Source organism: Salvelinus fontinalis, chromosome 10 (assembly GCF_029448725.1).
Source record: "Salvelinus fontinalis isolate EN_2023a chromosome 10, ASM2944872v1, whole genome shotgun sequence".
Taxonomy (NCBI): domain Eukaryota; kingdom Metazoa; phylum Chordata; class Actinopteri; order Salmoniformes; family Salmonidae; genus Salvelinus; species Salvelinus fontinalis.
In genome coordinates, this window is record NC_074674.1 from 2037339 (window position 1) to 2064472 (window position 27134).

Below are 27134 nucleotides of genomic sequence, written 5' to 3' on the forward strand. Positions count from 1 at the left end.
AGAGAAATTAGAATAATGACCAGTTAATGTAATCAGTCAATTAGGACTGTCATGTAATTTGTATTACAACTGGCAATGTCATTAAGCTGAATCAGGCGTCATCGGTCTTATTCCTAACAGCTATGTTACCTGACATTCCTGTTTGATAACTAATGCAATATAATCAGGGTATTTCTGTCCACGGATCAGCACTAATGTTATCACAAATGACTTTGATTTTCTCCCTAACTGGAGACACACACAGCAATCCAAGTATTCCATTCTAGCAGAGCACATGCAATTACTGTACATATCAATGTCAAGGACATTCAGTACCAAGTCGCATGCCGACTGAACGTGTGGAAGGGATCCAGTGAATGCATCTCTACGCTAATTCTATGTAATGCAGTCATTTGTTTTAAAATTAGAACATCAACAAATGAACGATGTTGGTCTGAACGGAGCATCGCCACGGGGATGAGTCAACACACACAGATGGTAGAGCAACAACTATTAGGACCAAACAACACAGAGTCATGCCACATGTCAACATCCTGTACCACATGCAGGACAGACAGACAGACAGACAGACAGACAGACAGGCAGGCAGGCAGGCAGGCAGGCAGGCAGGCAGGCAGGCAGGCAGGCAGGCAGGCAGACAAGCAGACAAGCAGACAAGCAGACAAGCAGACAAGCAGACAGACAAGCAGACAGACAAGCAGACAGACAAGCAGACAGACAAGCAGACAGACAGACAGATAGACAGAAGAGGAAATGGACATACGGTAGAAACTGGCCATGACGTAGTTTTGACAGCGATCACCAGTAAAGTCATTCGGACACCTGATGGAAAGAAACAAATCCACAAAAAGAGAGGGAGGTGGGAGGGAGGAGGAAGGGAGAAGGGACGGAGGGAGGAGGGAGTGAGAGAGAGCAGAGATGGAGGGTATCGAGAGGAGAGGATATGAACAAGAGACAGGGAGGAGGTGAAAGGAGAAAGACAGAGAAAGAAAGAAGCAGAAGAAAACTGAATTAGAACCACAGCAACACCAGGGACAGTAGAAGCAAAACGATCCCAACGGTGACACTATTGTGTCGCGCACCTCCCATGGCTTTGGTTGACCTGAGAGGAAGGAGGAGGAGGAAGAGGACCATAGAGGAAACCCAGTGACAACGTGACTCTGTTCTCAGCTGTTGGTGTCATGTGAACATACTTTTGTAAGGATTGGGCATGCGCAACCGCAGCGGCTCAGTCTGCAAACACCGCTGGCCGAAGAATCCATCTGGACATCTGGGGAGGAGGAGAGGGGGACAACATGATATGAAAAACGCAGCAGTGAAGTCTGTACACACGCTACAGGTGAAGGCCTGAAAGAGAGGTTACATTACAATATGCAATATGGTGGTCCAGAAACATTACACTATAAAGCATCACTAGGTTTTGGCTTACTCAGTAAAGTAATTGGGTTAGAAATGAGTGTCACTCAACAAGGGTGAATGTCTCTTGCTGAATAGAAGGCAGTTGACCATGAGGACCATGAGGACTCAATGATCTCTACCATCCTAGTCTATCTGTATCATCTAACAATCAATAGTGTCATGTGTTCAAACAAATGAACACTGGTAGGAACATGTATGCTCATGAAGGCAACATTTCCACAGCACCAGTTATTAGCAAACAAACTGTAGCTGCATCCAACGGCGCCTGTTGGTAGATAATCAGGTAACTTGGAAGCATAGAAATGTAAACATTGGGACTGAGGCATAAAGCTGGATCAAATAGACCATATAGGATATGGACTCATGGCAACATTAGACAACTTTTGAAGAGCTCAAAACATCTGGATTCTGGAGTGAACCATCACTTAAACAAACTCAGCCTTTCTAAAACAGTCCGAGTAAAAATCTAATTAGATCATATCAAATGTTCTTTGTTACATACTGTAACGGCTGTCGTCAGGAGAAGGAGAAGAGGACCAAGGTGCAACGTGGTAAGTGTCCATATTACTTTTAATAAATACGAAACACTTGAACAAAACAACAAAACGACAAACGAACAGTTCTGCAAGGTGCAATACACAAAACAGAAAACAACTACCCACAAACACAGGTGGGAACAGGCTACCTAAGTATGGTTCTCAATCAGAGACAACGATAGACAGCTGCCTCTGATTGGGAACCATACCAGGCCAAACACATAGAAATACAAAACATAGAACAACATAGAACACCAGACATAGAATGCCCACCCCAAACTCACGCCCTGACCAACCAAAATAGAGACATAAAAAACATCTCCAAGGTCAGGGCGTGACACATACACGTGTTTAGCAGATGTTATTGCGGGTGAAGTGAAAAGCTAGTGTTTCTAGCTCCAACAGCGCAGTAATATCTAACAAGTAATATCTAACAATACACACAATCTAAAGTAAAGAAATTAAATTAAGAATATATAAATATTTGGACGAGTAATGTCAGCGCGGCATTAATTAAGCTACATTAGAATAGGATAGAATACAGTATATACATATGAGATGGGCAATGCAAAATATGTAAACATTATTAAAGTAACTAGTGTTCCATTATTAAAGTGGCCAGTGATTTCAAGTCTATGTATATAGGGCAGCAGCCTCTATTGTACTAGTGATGGCTATTTAACAGTCTGATGGCCTTGAAATAGAAGCTGTTTTTCAGTCTCTCAGTCCCAGCTTTGATGCATCTGTACTGACCTCGCCTTCTGAATGATAGCGGGGTAAACAGGCAGTGGTGATCTTGATGATCTTTTTGGCCTTCCTGTGACATCGGGTGCTGTAGGTGTCCTGGAGGGCAGGTAGCTTGCCCCCGGTGATGCGTTTTGTAGACCACACCACCCTCTGGAGAACCATGCGGTTGCGGGCGGTGCAATGCCGTACCAAGTGGTAATACAGCCCGACAGGATGCTCTCAATTGTGCGTCTGTAAAAGTTTGTGAGGCTTTAAGGTGCCAAGCCAAATTTCTTCAGCCTCCTGAGGTTGTGTGGGTGGACCATTTCAATTTGTCAGTGATGTGTACGCCGAGGAACTCGAAGTGTCCATCTTTTTTCCTGCGGTCCCGTCAAAGTGGATAGGGGGGTGTTCCCTCTGCTGTTTCCTGAAGTCCATCCTTGTGGGGCCCCAGTGTTGAGGATGAGTGAAGTGGAGGTGTTGTTTCCTACCTTCACCACCTGGGGGAGGCCCATCAGGAAGTCCAGGGCGGGGTTCAGACCCAGGGCCTCGAGCTTAATGATGAGCTTGGAGGGTACTATGGTGTTGAATGCTGAGCTATAGTCAATGAACAGCATTCTTACATAGGTATTCCTCTTGTCCAGATGGAATAGGGCAGTTTGCAGGTCTACTCTACGGAATCCGGTAAGATAGGGGTGTTATAATCCTTGACTAGTCTCTCAAAGTACTTGATGACAGAAGTGAGTGTTACGGGGCAGGAACAACGGTGTACATCTTGAAGAATGTGGGGACAACAGACTGGGATAGGGAGAGATTGAATATATCCGTAAACACTCCAGCCAGCTGGTCTGCGCATGCTCTGAGGACACGGCTAAGGATGCCGTCTGGGCTGGCAATTTTGTGAGGGTTAACACGCTTAAATGTCTTACTCACATCGGCCACGGAGAAGGAGAGCACACAGTCCTTGGAAGCGGGCCGCATCGGTGGCACTGTGTAATCATCAAAGCGGGCGGTGAAGGTGTTTAGCTTGTCCGGAAGCAAGACGTCAGTGTCCGCGACGTGGCTGGTTTTCCCTTTGTAGTCCGTGACTGTCTGTAGACAAGGCTGGCAGACTTAGTACAAAAATACAAAAACATTCCCTTTTTTCCAGTCTCTCTTCCTCTCCCTCTCTCCTAATATCCCCAATTTTGCAGATAGTAGGCCGCCCGTCCCCACCTCCCCATCTGTGCTGCAAACAATTATAACTGACAGGTACACCAGTGAGAAAGGCAGAGGTCATGGAATAATGTTCCCCTGATCGAGAGTGCCAGAGGGGTGGGCCTACATGTGTGCTCAAGTGCCAACCCACAGGGATTAAACAACCCCCCTCTAATCACACCATCCCCCTCTCTTTCTAACCTCTTGGCCTCTTCCTTCTTCACATGGGGTTGCAAATAGCCCTCCATCATTTGACTTGGGTCCTGTATAGAAGAGAACTCAGTCTGTTACATATTTTGAACCTTTATTATTCTGGTAATAAAAAGCAGTAGGCCCCTGCCTTTGCACTTCATCTTATAGCAACCACATATCATTTTGGCCATGATGTTCTGGGAGACTCTTTATTGCACTTTTATGTCTCTCTCTGTGCCCATGTCTTTGTTCCCTGCCCTTTCTACATGTCTGGTGGAGAGGAGTGCATTTAATATGGTGAAGACAGTTGATGCCCAGTTACAGTGTCACGCCTCTTTCATGTTGGCAAAGCTCTGTTGAGTTTGCTCTTGAACCACTACAACCATATTTATAATAATAACAATAATAATAATCATTGATTAAACTTTTATAGTGGTTCATACATAAAGAACATTTCAAAGTGCTGTAAAGCAACAAAAACAAAAAACAAGCAATTTAAAAACAACATAATTATTCGTCATGAGTAGATCGACAGTCAAGAGACTAAAGGTTGAGAATGTTCATGGCTTGATTGAGGTCAGCAGAGGGAGGAGAGTTCAAAGAGAAGAGCCGGAAGCAGGGAGGCGGGAAGCAGCGCGTTGTCATCATGGTGTCTCGACCAGCCACACTATCTGTGGCTTTGTAGTAGGACTCAGTCAGATGAAGTGAGAGTTCCGTACTAGCCACTGGACTAGAAGCTAGCTAGCTAGCTACTCTTCACTACTACCAAAATTCAACTCACACTCGGGTGATGCTACGGCCGTCACGAGGCTCCAGAAAGCACACTACATGCAACACCAATAGTAATTCAGGAGTAGCCTCATAACTTAGTCCTCTATACAGCCATGGTCATCTGTCATTTTGGTACACCTCTGTATACGGGCTTCTCTCCATCCTCAACGACCAGACAGATATTTATGGGGATGCCTGTCCACTTAATCAAAAACACTGCTGCAGCCCCTTCTCCCAATCATTCTATTCTTCTTCTTCTTCTTCTTGTGTCTCCTTAGCCCCCTCTCCCCTCTCCCTCTCTCTCAACGAATAAGGATGTGTGGTTCATTGAGGGGTGCCAACATTCCACACTCTCTCTCCACCAACAGGACCGTTAATCCACCAGAGGTCATTCCACACTCTCTCTCCACCAACAGGACCGTTAATCCACCAGAGGTCATTCCACACTCTCTCTCCACCAACAGGACCGTTAATCCACCAGAGGTCATTCCACACTCTCTCTCCACCAACAGGGCCGTTAATCCACCAGAGGTCATTCCACACTCTCTCTCCACCAACAGGACCGTTAATCCACCAGAGGTCATTCCACACTCTCTCTCCACCAACAGGACCGTTAATCCACCAGAGGTCATTCCACACTCTCTCTCCACCAACAGGGCCGTTAATCCACCAGAGGTCATTCCACACTCTCTCTCCACCAACAGGACCGTTAATCCACCAGAGGTCATTCCTGGTGATTTATGAGATTTCTAAAATGTCTCCCAGAAGTATTATGATATTCCATCATGTCTAATGACTCATACTGAGTGATATGTTAAACTGAGGATCACACAATAATAGGGAAAGACTGCTGGAGAAACGACTAAGACCAATGCACTGTCACTGTAAAATCTACAAATGTTGAAATCTGTCCTCATAAAGGAAACGGTGTACGAATCAAGCACATTGAAAGAAATCTATATCGGTTTAAGGTTTTTAAACAGGATTAAATATCTTCTTTCAACATAAACCAAGCACACAGCACATAGCGCACAAGCATTTCAGCAAAACAAACCCATTAGACTAAAGACACAGTAATGACCCCAAAGGCAATTAGCAGTCAGATTTCTGATGGATGTTCTTCTTCCTTCATGAAGAATATTGGCCTGATGAGTCTTACATGTACCTCCAACCTACAGTACAGACTGTACTTGATCCAGGCTCATATCATTCACTGTTCCTGTCTGTTTTCTTGTCCCCGACTTGCAGGAATCTTTATCGAGCAGACATTACTAATGTGGCTGATACTGTGTAACATGTCATGCCATGAACTACAGTGTTATGCCATGATCTACAGGGTCATTTGTTAAACTTTTCCTTCCACTCTAAAGAACTATGTATTTCAAAGTGAAGGAGCCGGGCATTCAAATAGGGCCAGCTGTCGGCCAGACTTGTTCAGCCGATGAGTAATACCGGCTGAAGCCTGGCCTATATTGAATGAGATGGCTTTGGGGCAACAATTCCCTGCAGGCCTCCACTGAATTATCCAACTTTTCTGGACCCGTGCCTCGACCGTGAGTGAATTAGCTGCAGCAATTGAGTTATTGCTACCTCCAATTTGTACACAGCTTATTGAATGGCTGTTGCAGCCATGTCCTCAATGCTTGCTGAGCAGTGTTGCTGGGGCCAGCAGAACACACACAATGGCTGGCCAGTGGACCTGCACACTATTCTTCATCGTCGACCAACATGGAAGCACATGATATTTAACTTATGGACCAAAGCACATTATGAAAGGATGTGATACTAAAACTGTAGAGATGTCAAACACAACAGCGCGCCACTCGATCTCCAGCACAGACTGTCATATTGATGCAAACTCTCACTAAAGGGGATTGCATCATAAACATTTACATCATTAGAGCTTGCTGCAAGGACTTGTCTTTTGCAAGTACAACACCAAGAATACAAACCCATATACTTTACGCACATTCTTACATATGCTGTTATAGTACAGCTTCATAATGATGTTATAGTACAGCTTCATAATGATGTTATAGCACAGCTTCATAATGACGTTATAGCACAGCTTCATAATGATGTTTTAATACAGCTTCATAATGTTGTTATAGTACAGCTTCATAATGTTGTTATAGTACAGCTTCATAATGCTGTTATAGTACAGCTTCATAATGATGTTATAGTACAGCTTCATAATGTTGTTATAGTACAGCTTCATAATGTTGTTATAGTACAGCTTCATAATGTTGTTATAGTACATTTTCATAATGTTGTTATAGTACAGCTTCATAATGTTATTATAGTACAGCTTCATAATGTTGTTATAGTACAGCTTCATAATGTTATTATAGTACAGCTTCATAATGTTATTATAGTACACCTTCATAATGTTGTTATAGTACAGCTTCATACTGTTATTATAGTACAGCTTCATAATGTTGTTATAGTACAGCTTCATAATGATGTTATAGTACAGCTTCATAATGATGTTATAGCACAGCTTCATAATGTTATTATAGTACAGCTTCATAATGTTATTATAGTACAGCTTCATAATGATGTTATAGTACACCTTCATAAGGCTGTTATAGTACAGCTTCATAATGCTGTTATAGTACAGCTTCATAATGTTGTTATAGTACAGCTTCATAATGCTGTTATAGTACAGCTTCATAATGATGTTCTAGTACAGCTTCATAATGATGTTATAGCACAGCTTCATAATGTTATTATAGTACAGCTTCATAATGATGTTATAGCACAGCTTCATAATGTTGTTATAGTACAGCTTCATAATGTTGTTATAGTACAGCTTCATAATGTTGTTATAGTACAGCTTCATAATGTTGTTATAGTACAGCTTCATAATGATGTTATAGTACAGCTTCATAATGTTGTTATAGTACAGCTTCATAATGATGTTATAGTACAGCTTCATAATGATGTTATAGTACAGCTTCATAATGTTGTTATAGTACAGCTTCATAATGTTACTATAGTACAGCTTCATAATGTTGTTATAGTACAGCTTCATAATGATGTTATAGTACAGCTTCATAATGATGTTATAGTACAGCTTCATAATGTTGTTATAGTACAGCTTCATAATGTTACTATAGTACAGCTTCATAATGTTGTTATAGTACAGCTTCATAATGATGTTATAGTACAGCTTCATAATGATGTTATAGCACAGCTTCATAATGTTGTTATAGTACAGCTTCATAATGATGTTATAGTACAGCCTCATAATGCAGTTATAGTACAGCTTCATAATGATGTTATAGTACAGCTTCATAATGTTGTTATAGTACAGCTTTATAATGCAGTTATAGTACAGCTTCATAATGTTGTTTAAGTACAGAGCCATATAAATGTTATGGTACAGCTTCATAATGATGTTATAGTACAGCTTCATAATGTTGTTATAGTACAGCTTCATAATGCTGTTATAGTACAGCTTCATAATGATGTTATAGTACAGCTTCATAATGCTGTTATAGTACAGTGCCATATAAATGGTATAGTACACCTTCATAATGTTGTTATAGTACATCTTCATAAGGCTGTTATAGTACAGCTTCATAATGTTGTTGTAGTATAGCTTCATAATGTTGTATAGTACAGCTTCATAATGTTGTTATAGTACAGCTTCATACTGCAGTTATAGTACAGCTTTTTAATGCAGTTATAGTACAGCTTCATAATGTTGTTATAGTACAGAGCCATATAAATGTTATGGTACAGCTTTATAATGTTGTTATAGTACAGCTTCATAATGATGTTATAGTACAGCTTCATAATGTTGTTATAGTACAGCTTCATAATGATGTTATAGTACAGCTTCATAATGATGTTATAGTACAGCTTCATAATGCTGTTATAGTACAGCTTTATAATGCAGTTATAGTACAGCTTCATAATGTTGTTATAGTACAGAGCCATATAAATGTTATGGTACAGCTTTATAATGTTGTTATAGTACAGCTTCATAATGATGTTATAGTACACCTTCATAATGTTGTTATAGTACAGCTTCATAATGATGTTTAAGTACAGCTTCATAATGTTGTTATAGTACAGCTTCATAATGTTGTTATAGTACAGCTTCATAATGTTGTTATAGTACAGCTTCATAAGGCTGTTATAGTACAGCTTCATAATGATGTTATAGTACAGCTTCATAATGTTGTTATAGTACAGCTTCATAATGTTGTTATAGTACAGCTTCATAATGATGTTATAGCACAGCTTCATAATGTTGTTATAGTACAGCTTCATAATGATGTTATAGTACAGCTTCATAATGTTGTTATAGTACAGCTTCATAACGCTGTTATAGTACAGCTTCATAATGTTGTTATAGTACAGCTTCATAATGTTGTTATAGTACAGCTTCATAATGTTGTTATAGTACAGCTTCATAATGATGTTATAGTACAGCTTCATAATGATGTTATAGTACAGCTTCATAATGCTGTTATAGTACAGCTTCATAATGTTGTTATAGTACAGCTTCATAATGTTGTTATAGTACAGCTTCATAATGCAGTTATAGTACAGCTTCATAATGTTGTTATAGTACAGCTTCATAATGTTGTTATAGTACAGCTTCATAATGATGTTATAGTACAGCTTCATAATGTTGTTATAGTACAGCTTCATAATGTTGTTATAGTACAGCTTCATAATGTTGTTATAGTACAGCTTCATAATGTTATTATAGTACAGCTTCATAATGTTATTATAGTACACCTTCATAATGTTGTTATAGTACAGCTTCATACTGTTATTATAGTACAGCTTCATAATGTTGTTATAGTACAGCTTCATAATGATGTTATAGTACAGCTTCATAATGATGTTATAGCACAGCTTCATAATGTTATTATAGTACAGCTTCATAATGTTATTATAGTACAGCTTCATAATATTATTATAGTACACCTTCATAATGTTGTTATAGTACAGCTTCATAATGATGTTATAGTACAGCTTCATAATGATGTTATAGTACAGCTTCATAATGCTGTTATAGTACAGCTTCATAATGTTATTATAGTACAGCTTCATAATGATGTTATAGTACAGCTTCATAATGATGTTATAGTACAGCTTCATAATGCTGTTATAGTACAGTGCCATATAAATGGTATAGTACACCTTCATAATGTTGTTATAGTACAGCTTCATAAGGCTGTTATAGTACAGCTTCATAATGTTGTTGTAGTACAGCTTCATAATGTTGTATAGTACAGCTTCATAATGTTGTTATAGTACAGCTTCATACTGCAGTTATAGTACAGCTTTTTAATGCAGTTATAGTACAGCTTCATAATGTTGTTATAGTACAGAGCCATATAAATGTTATGGTACAGCTTTATAATGTTGTTATAGTACAGCTTTATAATGATGTTATGGTACAGCTTCATAATGTTGTTATAGTACAGCTTCATAATGTTGTTATAGTAGAGCTTCATAATGATGTTATAGTACAGCTTCATAATGCTGTTATAGTACAGCTTTATAATGCAGTTATAGTACAGCTTCATAATGTTGTTATAGTACACCTTCATAATGTTGTTATAGTACAGCTTCATAATGATGTTATAGTACAGCTTCATAATGTTGTTATAGTACAGCTTCATAATGTTGTTATAGTACAGCTTCATAATGTTGTTATAGTACAGCTTCATAAGGCTGTTATAGTACAGCTTCATAATGATGTTATAGTACAGCTTCATAATGTTGTTATAGTACAGCTTCATAATGATGTTATAGCAAAGCTTCATAATGCTGTTATAGTACAGCTTCATAATGATGTTATAGTACAGCTTCATAATGTTGTTAATGTACAGCTTCATAATGCTGTTATAGTACAGCTTCATAATGTTGTTATAGTACAGCTTCATAATGTTGTTATAGTACAGCTTCATACTGCAGTTATAGTACAGCTTTTTAATGCAGTTATTGTACAGCTTCATAATGTTGTTATAGTACAGAGCCATATAAATGTTATGGTACAGCTTTATAATGTTGTTATAGTACAGCTTTATAATGATGTTATAGTACAGCTTCATAATGTTATTATAGTACAGCTTCATAATGTTGTTATAGTAGAGCTTCATAATGATGTTATAGTACAGCTTCATAATGCTGTTATAGTACAGCTTTATAATGCAGTTATAGTACAGCTTCATAATGTTGTTATAGTACAGAGCCATATAAATGTTATGGTACAGCTTTATAATGTTGTTATAGTACAGCTTTATAATGATGTTATAGTACAGCTTTATAATGTTGTTATAGTACAGCTTCATAATGTTGTTATAGTACAGCTTCATAATGATGTTATAGTACAGCTTCATAATGTTGTTATAGTACAGCTTCATAATGTTGTTATAGTACAGCTTCATAATGATTTTATAGTACAGCTTCATAATGTTGTTGTAGTACAGCTTCATAATGTTATTATAGTACAGCTTCATAATGATGTTATAGTACAGCTTCATAATGTTGTTATAGTACAGCTTCATAATGTTGTTATAGTACAGCTTCATAATGATGTTATAGTACAGCTTCATAATGTTGTTATAGTACAGCTTCATAATGATGTTATAGTACAGCTTCATAATGATGTTATAGTACAGCTTCATAATTTTGTTATAGTACAGCTTCATAATGTTACTATAGTACAGCTTCATAATGTTGTTATAGTACAGCTTCATAATGATGTTATAGTACAGCTTCATAATGATGTTATAGTACAGCTTCATAATGTTGTTATAGTACAGCTTCATAATGTTACTATAGTACAGCTTCATAATGTTGTTATAGTACAGCTTCATAATGATGTTATAGTACAGCTTCATAATGATGTTATAGCACAGCTTCATAATGTTGTTATAGTACAGCTTCATAATGATGTTATAGTACAGCCTCATAATGCAGTTATAGTACAGCTTCATAATGATGTTATAGTACAGCTTCATAATGTTGTTATAGTACAGCTTTATAATGCAGTTATAGTACAGCTTCATAATGTTGTTTAGTACAGAGCCATATAAATGTTATGGTACAGCTTCATAATGATGTTATAGTACAGCTTCATAATGGTGTTATAGTACAGCTTCATAATGCTGTTATAGTACAGCTTCATAATGATGTTATAGTACAGCTTCATAATGTTGTTATAGTACAGCTTCATACTGCAGTTATAGTACAGCTTTTTAATGCAGTTATAGTACAGCTTCATAATGATGTTATAGTACAGCTTCATAATGTTGTTATAGTACAGCTTCATAATGATGTTATAGTACAGCTTCATAATGTTGTTATAGTACAGCTTCATAATGTTGTTATAGTACAGCTTCATAATGATGTTATAGTACAGCTTCATAATGTTGTTAATGTACAGCTTCATAATGTTGTTATAGTACAGCTTCATAATGTTGTTATAGTACAGCTTCATAATGTTATTATAGTACAGCTTCATAATGTTATTATAGTACACCTTCATAATGTTGTTATAGTACAGCTTCATACTGTTATTATAGTACAGCTTCATAATGTTGTTATAGTACAGCTTCATAATGATGTTATAGTACAGCTTCATAATGATGTTATAGCACAGCTTCATAATGTTATTATAGTACAGCTTCATAATGTTATTATAGTACAGCTTCATAATATTATTATAGTACACCTTCATAATGTTGTTATAGTACAGCTTCATAATGATGTTATAGTACAGCTTCATAATGTTGTTATAGTACAGCTTCATAATGTTATTATAGTACAGCTTCATAATGATGTTATAGTACAGCTTCATAATGTTGTTATAGTACAGCTTCATAATGTTATTATAGTACAGCTTCATAATGATGTTATAGTACAGCTTCATAATGATGTTATAGTACAGCTTCATAATGCTGTTATAGTACAGTGCCATATAAATGGTATAGTACACCTTCATAATGTTGTTATAGTACAGCTTCATAAGGCTGTTATAGTACAGCTTCATAATGTTGTTGTAGTACAGCTTCATAATGTTGTATAGTACAGCTTCATAATGTTGTTATAGTACAGCTTCATACTGCAGTTATAGTACAGCTTTTTAATGCAGTTATAGTACAGCTTCATAATGTTGTTATAGTACAGAGCAATTTAAATGTTATGGTACAGCTTTATAATGTTGTTATAGTACAGCTTCATAATGATGTTATAGTACACCTTCATAATGTTGTTATAGTACAGCTTCATAATGATGTTATAGTACAGCTTCATAATGATGTTATAGTACAGCTTCATAATGGTGTTATAGTACAGCTTCATAATGTTGTTATAGTACAGCTTCATAATGATGTTATAGTACAGCTTCATAATGTTGTTATAGTACAGCTTCATAATGTTGTTATAGTACAGCTTCATAATGATTTTATAGTACAGCTTCATAATGTTGTTATAGTACAGCTTCATAATGTTATTATAGTACAGCTTCATAATGATGTTATAGTACAGCTTCATAATGTTGTCATAGTACAGCTTCCTAATGTTGTTATAGTACAGCTTCATAATGATGTTATAGTACAGCTTCATAATGTTGTTATAGTACAGCTTCATAATGATGTTATAGTACAGCTTCATAATGATGTTATAGTACAGCTTCATAATTTTGTTATAGTACAGCTTCATAATGTTACTATAGTACAGCTTCATAATGTTGTTATAGTACAGCTTCATAATGATGTTATAGTACAGCTTCATAATGATGTTATAGTACAGCTTCATAATGTTGTTATAGTACAGCTTCATAATGTTGTTATAGTACAGCTTCATAAGGCTGTTATAGTACAGCTTCATAATGATGTTATAGTACAGCTTCATAATGTTGTTATAGTACAGCTTCATAATGATGTTATAGCAAAGCTTCATAATGCTGTTATAGTACAGCTTCATAATGATGTTATAGTACAGCTTCATAATGTTGTTAATGTACAGCTTCATAATGCTGTTATAGTACAGCTTCATAATGTTGTTATAGTACAGCTTCATAATGTTGTTATAGTACAGCTTCATACTGCAGTTATAGTACAGCTTTTTAATGCAGTTATAGTACAGCTTCATAATGTTGTTATAGTACAGAGCCATATAAATGTTATGGTACAGCTTTATAATGTTGTTATAGTACAGCTTTATAATGATGTTATAGTACAGCTTCATAATGTTATTATAGTACAGCTTCATAATGTTGTTATAGTAGAGCTTCATAATGATGTTATAGTACAGCTTCATAATGCTGTTATAGTACAGCTTTATAATGCAGTTATAGTACAGCTTCATAATGTTGTTATAGTACAGAGCCATATAAATGTTATGGTACAGCTTTATAATGTTGTTATAGTACAGCTTCATAATGATGTTATAGTACACCTTCATAATGTTGTTATAGTACAACTTCATAATGTTGTTATAGTACAGCTTCATAAGGCTGTTATAGTACAGCTTCATAATGTTGTTATAGTACAGCTTCATAATGTTGTTATAGTACAGCTTCATAATGATGTTATAGCACAGCTTCATAATGCTGTTATAGTACAGCTTCATAATGATGTTATAGTACAGCTTCATAATGTTGTTATAGTACAGCTTCATAATGCTGTTATAGTACAGCTTCATAATGTTGTTATAGTACAGCTTCATAATGTTGTTATAGTACAGCTTCATAATGTTGTTATAGTACAGCTTCATAATGATGTTATAGTACAGCTTCATAATGATGTTATAGCACAGCTTCATAATGTTATTATAGTACAGCTTCATTATGTTATTATAGTACAGCTTCATAATATTATTATAGTACACCTTCATAATGTTGTTATAGTACAGCTTCATAATGTTGTTATAGTACAGCTTCATAATGCAGTTATAGTACAGCTTCATAATGTTGTTATAGTACAGCTTCATAATGATGTTATAGTACAGCTTCATAATGTTGTTATAGTACAGCTTCATAATGTTGTTATAGTACAGCTTCATAATGATTTTATAGTACAGCTTCATAATGTTGTTATAGTACAGCTTCATAATGTTATTATAGTACAGCTTCATAATGATGTTATAGTACAGCTTCATAATGTTGTTATAGTACAGCTTCATAATGTTGTTATAGTACAGCTTCATAATGATGTTATAGTACAGCTTCATAATGTTGTTATAGTACAGCTTCATAATGATGTTATAGTACAGCTTCATAATGATGTTATAGTACAGCTTCATAATTTTGTTATAGTACAGCTTCATAATGTTACTATAGTACAGCTTCATAATGTTGTTATAGTACAGCTTCATAATGATGTTATAGTACAGCTTCATAATGATGTTATAGTACAGCTTCATAATGTTGTTATAGTACAGCTTCATAATGTTACTATAGTACAGCTTCATAATGTTGTTATAGTACAGCTTCATAATGATGTTATAGTACAGCTTCATAATGATGTTATAGCACAGCTTCATAATGTTGTTATAGTACAGCTTCATAATGATGTTATAGTACAGCCTCATAATGCAGTTATAGTACAGCTTCATAATGATGTTATAGTACAGCTTCATAATGTTGTTATAGTACAGCTTTATAATGCAGTTATAGTACAGCTTCATAATGTTGTTTAGTACAGAGCCATATAAATGTTATGGTACAGCTTCATAATGATGTTATAGTACAGCTTCATAATGGTGTTATAGTACAGCTTCATAATGCTGTTATAGTACAGCTTCATAATGATGTTATAGTACAGCTTCATAATGTTGTTATAGTACAGCTTCATACTGCAGTTATAGTACAGCTTTTTAATGCAGTTATAGTACAGCTTCATAATGATGTTATAGTACAGCTTCATAATGTTGTTATAGTACAGCTTCATAATGATGTTATAGTACAGCTTCATAATGTTGTTATAGTACAGCTTCATAATGTTGTTATAGTACAGCTTCATAATGATGTTATAGTACAGCTTCATAATGTTGTTAATGTACAGCTTCATAATGTTGTTATAGTACAGCTTCATAATGTTGTTATAGTACAGCTTCATAATGTTATTATAGTACAGCTTCATAATGTTATTATAGTACACCTTCATAATGTTGTTATAGTACAGCTTCATACTGTTATTATAGTACAGCTTCATAATGTTGTTATAGTACAGCTTCATAATGATGTTATAGTACAGCTTCATAATGATGTTATAGCACAGATTCATAATGTTATTATAGTACAGCTTCATAATGTTATTATAGTACAGCTTCATAATATTATTATAGTACACCTTCATAATGTTGTTGTAGTACAGCTTCATAATGATGTTATAGTACAGCTTCATAATGTTGTTATAGTACAGCTTCATAATGTTATTATAGTACAGCTTCATAATGATGTTATAGTACAGCTTCATAATGTTGTTATAGTACAGCTTCATAATGATGTTATAGTACAGCTTCATAATGTTGTTATAGTACAGCTTCATAATGTTGTTATAGTACAGCTTCATAATGATGTTATAGTACAGCTTCATAATGTTGTTATAGTACAGCTTCATAATGTTATTATAGTACAGCTTCATAATGATGTTATAGTACAGCTTCATAATGATGTTATAGTACAGCTTCATAATGCTGTTATAGTACAGTGCCATATAAATGGTATAGTACACCTTCATAATGTTGTTATAGTACAGCTTCATAAGGCTGTTATAGTACAGCTTCATAATGTTGTTGTAGTACAGCTTCATAATGTTGTATAGTACAGCTTCATAATGTTGTTATAGTACAGCTTCATACTGCAGTTATAGTACAGCTTTTTAATGCAGTTATAGTACAGCTTCATAATGTTGTTATAGTACAGAGCCATATAAATGTTATGGTACAGCTTTATAATGTTGTTATAGTACAGCTTCATAATGATGTTATAGTACACCTTCATAATGTTGTTATAGTACAGCTTCATAATGATGTTATAGTACAGCTTCATAATGATGTTATAGTACAGCTTCATAATGGTGTTATAGTACAGCTTCATAATGTTGTTATAGTACAGCTTCATAATGATGTTATAGTACAGCTTCATAATGTTGTTATAGTACAGCTTCATAATGTTGTTATAGTACAGCTTCATAATGATTTTATAGTACAGCTTCATAATGTTGTTATAGTACAGCTTCATAATGTTATTATAGTACAGCTTCATAATGATGTTATAGTACAGCTTCATAATGTTGTTATAGTACAGCTTCCTAATGTTGTTATAGTACAGCTTCATAATGATGTTATAGTACAGCTTCATAATGTTGTTATAGTACAGCTTCATAATGATGTTATAGTACAGCTTCATAATGATGTTATAGTACAGCTTCATAATTTTGTTATTGTACAGCTTCATAATGTTACTATAGTACAGCTTCATAATGTTGTTATAGTACAGCTTCATAATGATGTTATAGTACAGCTTCATAATGATGTTATAGTACAGCTTCATAATGTTGTTATAGTACAGCTTCATAATGTTACTATAGTACAGCTTCATAATGTTGTTATATTACAGCTTCATAATGATGTTATAGTACAGCTTCATAATGATGTTATAGCACAGCTTCATAATGTTGTTATAGTACAGCTTCATAATGATGTTATAGTACAGCCTCATAATGCAGTTATAGTACAGCTTCATAATGATGTTATAGTACAGCTTCATAATGTTGTTATAGTACAGCTTTATAATGCAGTTATAGTACAGCTTCATAATGTTGTTTAGTACAGAGCCATATAAATGTTATGGTACAGCTTCATAATGATGTTATAGTACAGCTTCATAATGGTGTTATAGTACAGCTTCATAATGCTGTTATAGTACAGCTTCATAATGATGTTATAGTGCAGCTTCATAATGTTGTTATAGTACAGCTTCATAATGATGTTATAGTACAGCTTCATAATGTTGTTATAGTACAGCTTCATAATGTTGTTATAGTACAGCTTCATAATGATGTTATAGTACAGCTTCATAATGTTGTTAATGTACAGCTTCATAATGTTGTTATAGTACAGCTTCATAATGTTGTTATAGTACAGCTTCATAATGTTATTATAGTACAGCTTCATAATGTTATTATAGTACACCTTCATAATGTTGTTATAGTACAGCTTCATACTGTTATTATAGTACAGCTTCATAATGTTGTTATAGTACAGCTTCATAATGATGTTATAGTACAGCTTCATAATGATGTTATAGCACAGCTTCATAATGTTATTATAGTACAGCTTCATAATGTTATTATAGTACAGCTTCATAATATTATTATAGTACACCTTCATAATGTTGTTATAGTACAGCTTCATAATGATGTTATAGTACAGCTTCATAATGTTGTTATAGTACAGCTTCATAATGTTATTATAGTACAGCTTCATAATGATGTTATAGTACAGCTTCATAATGTTGTTATAGTACAGCTTCATAATGATGTTATAGTACAGCTTCATAATGTTGTTATAGTACAGCTTCATAATGTTGTTATAGTACAGCTTCATAATGATGTTATAGTACAGCTTCATAATGTTGTTATAGTACAGCTTCATAATGTTATTATAGTACAGCTTCATAATGATGTTATAGTACAGCTTCATAATGATGTTATAGTACAGCTTCATAATGCTGTTATAGTACAGTGCCATATAAATGGTATAGTACACCTTCATAATGTTGTTATAGTACAGCTTCATAAGGCTGTTATAGTACAGCTTCATAATGTTGTTGTAGTACAGCTTCATAATGTTGTATAGTACAGCTTCATAATGTTGTTATAGTACAGCTTCATACTGCAGTTATAGTACAGCTTTTTAATGCAGTTATAGTACAGCTTCATAATGTTGTTATAGTACAGAGCCATATAAATGTTATGGTACAGCTTTATAATGTTGTTATAGTACAGCTTCATAATGATGTTATAGTACACCTTCATAATGTTGTTATAGTACAGCTTCATAATGATGTTATAGTACAGCTTCATAATGATGTTATAGTACAGCTTCATAATGGTGTTATAGTACAGCTTCATAATGTTGTTATAGTACAGCTTCATAATGATGTTATAGTACAGCTTCATAATGTTGTTATAGTACAGCTTCATAATGTTGTTATAGTACAGCTTCATAATGATTTTATAGTACAGCTTCATAATGTTGTTATAGTACAGCTTCATAATGTTATTATAGTACAGCTTCATAATGATGTTATAGTACAGCTTCATAATGTTGTTATAGTACAGCTTCCTAATGTTGTTATAGTACAGCTTCATAATGATGTTATAGTACAGCTTCATAATGTTGTTATAGTACAGCTTCATAATGATGTTATAGTACAGCTTCATAATGATGTTATAGTACAGCTTCATAATTTTGTTATAGTACAGCTTCATAATGTTACTATAGTACAGCTTCATAATGTTGTTATAGTACAGCTTCATAATGATGTTATAGTACAGCTTCATAATGATGTTATAGTACAGCTTCATAATGTTGTTATAGTACAGCTTCATAATGTTACTATAGTACAGCTTCATAATGTTGTTATAGTACAGCTTCATAATGATGTTATAGTACAGCTTCATAATGATGTTATAGCACAGCTTCATAATGTTGTTATAGTACAGCTTCATAATGATGTTATAGTACAGCCTCATAATGCAGTTATAGTACAGCTTCATAATGATGTTATAGTACAGCTTCATAATGTTGTTATAGTACAGCTTTATAATGCAGTTATAGTACAGCTTCATAATGTTGTTTAGTACAGAGCCATATAAATGTTATGGTACAGCTTCATAATGATGTTATAGTACAGCTTCATAATGGTGTTATAGTACAGCTTCATAATGCTGTTATAGTACAGCTTCATAATGATGTTATAGTACAGCTTCATAATGTTGTTATAGTACAGCTTCATACTGCAGTTATAGTACAGCTTTTTAATGCAGTTATAGTACAGCTTCATAATGATGTTATAGTACAGCTTCATAATGTTGTTATAGTACAGCTTCATAATGATGTTATAGTACAGCTTCATAATGTTGTTATAGTACAGCTTCATAATGTTGTTATAGTACAGCTTCATAATGATGTTATAGTACAGCTTCATAATGTTGTTAATGTACAGCTTCATAATGTTGTTATAGTACAGCTTCATAATGTTGTTATAGTACAGCTTCATAATGTTATTATAGTACAGCTTCATAATGTTATTATAGTACACCTTCATAATGTTGTTATAGTACAGCTTCATACTGTTATTATAGTACAGCTTCATAATGTTGTTATAGTACAGCTTCATAATGATGTTATAGTACAGCTTCATAATGATGTTATAGCACAGCTTCATAATGTTATTATAGTACAGCTTCATAATGTTATTATAGTACAGCTTCATAATATTATTATAGTACACCTTCATAATGTTGTTATAGTACAGCTTCATAATGATGTTATAGTACAGCTTCATAATGTTGTTATAGTACAGCTTCATAATGTTATTATAGTACAGCTTCATAATGATGTTATAGTACAGCTTCATAATGTTGTTATAGTACAGCTTCATAATGATGTTATAGTACAGCTTCATAATGTTGTTATAGTACAGCTTCATAATGTTGTTATAGTACAGCTTCATAATGATGTTATAGTACAGCTTCATAATGTTGTTATAGTACAGCTTCATAATGTTATTATAGTACAGCTTCATAATGATGTTATAGTACAGCTTCATAATGATGTTATAGTACAGCTTCATAATGCTGTTATAGTACAGTGCCATATAAATGGTATAGTACACCTTCATAATGTTGTTATAGTACAGCTTCATAAGGCTGTTATAGTACAGCTTCATAATGTTGTTGTAGTACAGCTTCATAATGTTGTATAGTACAGCTTCATAATGTTGTTATAGTACAGCTTCATACTGCAGTTATAGTACAGCTTTTTAATGCAGTTATAGTACAGCTTCATAATGTTGTTATAGTACAGAGCCATATAAATGTTATGGTACAGCTTTATAATGTTGTTATAGTACAGCTTCATAATGATGTTATAGTACACCTTCATAATGTTGTTATAGTACAGCTTCATAATGATGTTATAGTACAGCTTCATAATGATGTTATAGTACAGCTTCATAATGATGTTATAGTACAGCTTCATAATGATGTTATAGTACAGCTTCATAATGTTGTTATAGTACAGCTTCATAATGTTGTTATAGTACAGCTTCATAAGGCTGTTATAGTACAGCTTCATAATGATGTTATAGTACAGCTTCATAATGTTGTTATAGTACAGCTTCATAATGTTGTTATAGTACAGCTTCATAATGATGTTATAGTACAGCTTCATAATGATGTTATAGTACAGCTTCATAATGTTGTTATAGCACAGCTTCATAATGTTGTTATAGTACAGCTTCATAATGTTATTATAGTACAGCTTCATAATGATGTTATAGTACAGCTTCATAATGTTGTTATAGTACAGCTTCATAATGTTGTTATAGTACAGCTTCATAATGATGTTATAGTACAGCTTCATAATGTTGTTATAGTACAGCTTCATAATGTTGTTATAGTACAGCTTCATAATGTTGTTATAGTACAGCTTCATAATGATGTTATAGTACAGCTTCATAATGATGTTATAGCACAGCTTCATAATGTTATTATAGTACAGCTTCATAATGTTATTATAGTACAGCTTCATAATATTATTATAGTACACCTTCATAATGTTGTTATAGTACAGCTTCATAATGTTGTTATAGTACAGCTTCATAATGCAGTTATAGTACAGCTTCATAATGTTATTATAGTACAGCTTCATAATGATGTTATAGTACAGCTTCATAATGTTGTTATAGTACAGCTTCATAATGTTGTTATAGTACAGCTTCATAATGATGTTATAGTACAGCTTCATAATGTTGTTATAGTACAGCTTCATAATGTTATTATAGTACAGCTTCATAATGATGTTATAGTACAGCTTCATAATGTTGTTATAGTACAGCTTCATAATGTTGTTATAGTACAGCTTCATAATGATGTTATAGTACAGCTTCATAATGATGTTATAGTACAGCTTCATAATGTTGTTATAGTACAGCTTCATAATGATGTTATAGTACAGCTTCATAATGATGTTATAGTACAGCTTCATAATGATGTTATAGTACAGCTTCATAATGTTGTTATAGTACAGCTTCATAATGATGTTATGGTGCAGCTTCTGCACACCCAAACATTAACCTATTTTGGCACATTTCAACATGGAAGTAAGGAAATGCACCTCAACATGCTCACCCTGGCATACAGAACATTCAGTACCTGACTCAGAATCTGATAGCCGGAAAGCTCACATTCACAATCTAGAGAAAAACATGTATCTTCCAATATCAAAATGTCCTTAGCGCTCTTGATTAATCTGACCCCCTTTTCAAAGGTCTTGAGATGTAAGCAATAATTCTATTTACCTCGCTAGAGGTCTCTGACTGGCGTAAATATTTGTTCCCTACTAAACCAGTGAACCATGACATCATGTGCGAGGCTCCTGCACGCTAAACGTGGGCTGAGAACCATGAGCAGATCATTATCCATCCTCCTCATCAGCAATGTAAGTATACATGAAAGAGATTTTTGTACATATGGGCAGTGTCTTCCTGTACTGCTCTGCTCTACTCTACTCTGCTCTGCTCTGCTCTACTCTGCTCTGCTCTGCTCTACTCTGCTCTACTCTACTCTACTCTGCTCTACTCTACTCTGCTCTACTCTACCAGTGCTTCTGTGAGAGATCGGGGAAGGGAGAGGGGGGTTGCTAAGAGGGAGGAAGGATGGGGTGATAGAGGGGGGATAGGCAGGGTGATAGAGGGGGATAGATGGGGTGATCGAGGGGGGATAGAGGTAGATAGATTGGGTGATAGAGGGGGGATGGATGGGTGATAGAGGGGGAATGGGGTGATAGAGGGGGGATAGAGGGGGTACAGATGGGGTGATAGAGGGGGATAGACGGGGGGATAGATGGGGTGATTGAGGGGTGATAGATGGGGTGATAGAGGGAGGATAGATGGGGTGATAGGGGGGATAGACAGGGTGATAGAGGGGGGTAGATGGGGTGATAGAGGTAGATGGATGAGGTGCTAGAGGGGGGATGGATGGGGTGATAGAGGGGGGGTGGGGTGATAGAAGGGTGATAGACAGGGTGATAGAGGGGGATAGATGGGATGATAGAGGGAGGATAGATGGGGGATAGAGATAGATGGATGGGGTAATAGAGGGGATGGGGTGATAGAGGGGATGGGGTGATAGAGGGGGGATGGGTGGGGTGAGAGAGGGGGGATAGAGGTAGATGGATGGGGTGATAGAGGGGGGATGGGTGGGGTGATAGAGGGGGGATAGAGGTAGATGGATGGGGTGATAGAGGGGGGGTAGAGGTAGATGATGGGGCGATAGAGGGGGGATAGATGGGGTGATAGAGGGGGGTAGATGGGGTGATAGAGGGGTGAGAGAGGTAGATGGATGGGGTGATAGAGGGGGGATAGAGGTAGATGGATGGGGTGATAGAGGGGGGATAGAGGTAGATGGATGGGGTGATAGAGGTAGATGGATGGGGTGATAGAGGGGGGTAGATGGGGTGATAGAGGGGGGATAGAGGTAGATGGATGGGGTGATAGAGGGGGGATGGATGGGGTGATAGAGGGGGTAGATGGGGTGATAGAGGGGGATGGGTGGGGTGATAGAGGGGGGATAGAGGTAGATGGATGGGGTGATAGAGGTAGATGGATGCGGTGATAGAGGTAGATGGATGGGGTGATAGAGGGGGGTAGATGGTGTGACAGACAGGCTGATAGAGGTAGATGGATGGGGTGATAGAGGTAGATGGATGGGGTGATAGAGGGGGATGGGTGGGGTGATAGAGGGGGGATGTATGGTGTGATAGAGGGGGATGGATGGGGTGATAGAGGGGGGTAGATGGTGTGACAGACAGGCTGATAGAGGTAGATGGATGGGGTGATAGAGGTAGATGGATGGGGTGATAGAGGGGGATGGATGGGGTGATAGAGGGGGATGGATGGGGTGATAGAGGGGGATGGGCGGGGTGATAGAGGGGGGATAGAGGTAGATGGATGGGGTGATAGAGGTAGATGGATGCGGTGATAGAGGGGGATGGATGGGGTGATAGAGGGGGGGATAGATGGGGTGATAGAGGTAGATGGATGGGGTGATAGAGGGGGGGATAGATGGGGTGATAGAGGTAGATGGATGGGGTGATAGAGGGGGGTAGATGGTGTGACAGACAGGCTGATAGAGGTAGATGGATGGGGTGATAGAGGGGGATGGATGGGGTGATAGAGGGGGATGGATGGGGTGATAGAGGGGGGGATAGATGGGGTGATAGAGGGGGGATAGAGGTAGATGGATGAGGTGATAGAGGTAGATGGATGGGGTGATAGAGGGGGATGGATGGGGTGATAGAGGGGGGGATAGATGGGGTGATAGAGGGGGGATAGAGGTAGATGGATGGCAGATAGAGGGTGGGATAGATGGGGTGATAGAGGGGGGTGGATGGGGTGATAAAGGGGGGATAGAGGTAGATGGATGGGGTGATAGAGGTAGATGGATGGGGTGATAGAGGTAGATGGATGGGGTGATAGAGGGGGATGGATGGGGTGATAGAGGGGGGGATAGATGGGGTGATAGAGGGGGGAGGCGGGGTGATGGAGGGGGGATAGACAGGGTGATAGAGGTAGATGGATGGGATATAGACGGGGGATAGCCAGGGTGATAGAGGGGGAGGGGGGGTGATAGAGGGGGGATAGACAGGGTGATAGAGGGGGGTGGTGGGTGATAGAGGGGGGATAGACACGGTGATAGAGGGGGGTGGTGGGTGATAGAGGGGGGATAGACAAGGTGATAGAGGGGGTGGTGGGGTGATAGAGGGGGGATAGACAGGGTGATAGAGGGGGGTGGTGGGTGATAGAGGGGGGATAGACAGGGTGATGGTGGGTGATAGAGGGGGATGAGGATCAATAGAAGGGGATAGGGAAAAGGGCTCTGACACTTTGGAGAGAAGAGGGTTAGAAATCACTTGACTGGAATGTTTATTCTATCAATGCAATGAAAGGACAAATGTGATTGACAGCGACTGAACAACAGTGGACAAATGAAGCATCATACAACTTTACTCTTTCTGTAAAGAATTACATGGGATTTAGGAGTGGAGAGAAAAACAGAATTATTAACAAAAGATATATTGCAATTCATCTCTCACTACAATATATATATTGGTATTATTATTTGTGTACTAGTTTTACATTTTACTGAATTGTTATTAGCTAGTAACATTTCACTACAACATGTACTGAACAGTGTACGTAACCAATGAACTTTGATTTGATTTTAATTGATTGACGCTAGTTAAAGAAGACGTGGCCTAACAACATATAAAACAGTCCAAGCAGAGTCCAAACAAAGAGAAAAATTCCACCAAATGGTGCACTGTGAAGAATCCCAAAATAACAGAGAGGACTCACTTGCAGGAGAACTGATTGATACCATGTATGAAGTAACAGTCGCCGCCGTTCACGCAGTAGGCCTTCTCTGAGTCATTGCATCTTCTGGCATGGCCCGAGCCTGGAGACGGTGTGGTAGTTACTGCAGAGTAAGACAGAGTTACATCTTATTATAAACTGGGTGATTCCAGCCCTGAATGCTGATTGGCTGAAAGCCATGGCATATCAGACAAAACAACATAATTTTTTACTGTTCAAATTACATTGGTAACCAGTTTATAATAGCAATAAGGCACCTCTGTGGTTTGTGGTGTATGGCGAATAAACCAAGGCTAAGGGCTGTATCCAGGCACTCAGTGTTGGTCTGCGCATGCTCTAGGGAACGTCCTGGTAATCAGTCTGGCCTTAAGAACACCCTTTGCCGTGGTATATTGGCCATGCTGTATACCACACCCCCTCGGCCCTTAATGCTTAAATAACACAGCCATACAGTACTGTAGACAGTTAGAGCTTTTGTTACTGGAGTAGAGTACAATATATATTCTGTCAAATAATACTTGAAACTAAGAGGGCTCTATACCGGGGAAATATGTAGAAGAGATGTCATATGTTTTAAAATACAGTGAAATATTCTACAATGTCATGTAGGTAAACTCATAGATACAGGTGCTGCACCTCCAGATGAACTTTCTTATCAGGTCAATCACTTGTTGTTTTGTGATTTTATACACAATGCAAGACAGAAACAGTCATTTGATCACTCATCCTACACTTTAAATGGTCAGATCTTTCCTTCCACGAATTGCATTGTCTCTCTCAGTAGTGTTGACACTGACTCTAGACGCTCAATGAGCAAAGATAAATATTTCCCCTTACAGAGCGTAAGAGTCCTTGTTTATACCTCCGATTCAGATCTTTGGAATGGAATGCCTAAATGTCACGCTGACTGTTGTTGTTGGAGTCATGCTTGGCCACGCAGTTGTAGGTAAACAGAGAGTACAGGAGGGGACTAAGCACGCACCCCTGAGGGGCCACTGTGTTGACGATCAGCATGGCAGATGTTGATCGTTACCACCTGGGGGCGGCCCGTCAGGAAGTCCAGGATTCAGTTGCAGAGAGAGGTGTTTAGTCCCAGGGTCCTTAGCTTAGTGATGAGCTTTGTGGGCATTATGGTGTTGAACACTGAGCTGTAGTCAATTAACAAAATTCTCACATAAGTGTTCCTTTTGTCCAGGTGGGAAAGGGCAGTGTGGAGCGCAATAGAGATTTCATCATCTGTGGATCTATTGGGGCGGTACGCAAATTGGAGTGGATCTCGGGTTTCTGGGATAATGGTGTTGATGTGAGCCATTACAAACCTTTCAAAGCACTTCATGGCTACCGACGTGAGTGCTACGGGGCGGTAGTCATTTAGGCAGGTTACCTTCGCTTTCTATGGTGGTCTGCTTGAAACATGAAGGTATTACAGACTCGGGTCAGGGAGAGGTTGAAAATGTCAGTGAAGACACTTGCCAGTTGGTCAGCGCATGCTCTAGGGAACGTCCTGGTAATCAGTCTGGCCTTGTGGCCTTGTGAATGTTGATCTGTTTAAAAGTCTTAAAAGTCTTGCTCACATCGGCTACGGAGAGCGTGATCAGACATTTGCAGACGTGTTGTTGTGCGTTTTGTTGCTGTGCGTTTTGTTGCCA

The 27134-nt window shown here is 37.0% G+C and overlaps 1 protein-coding gene across 2 annotated transcripts in view; it reads right to left on the reverse strand.

The window, feature by feature from the left end:
- Nucleotides 1-27134, reverse strand: part of nrg2a (neuregulin 2a) — a 222831-nt gene that overhangs the window by 30288 nt on the left and 165409 nt on the right. For both annotated transcript variants that reach the window (XM_055935270.1, XM_055935269.1), the window contains exons 4-5: nt 25468-25588; nt 764-822 (exon numbers count right to left, since the gene is read on the reverse strand). In XM_055935270.1, the coding sequence (XP_055791245.1) occupies nt 764-822; nt 25468-25588 (180 nt within the window). The remainder of the gene's footprint in view (nt 1-763; nt 823-25467; nt 25589-27134) is intronic.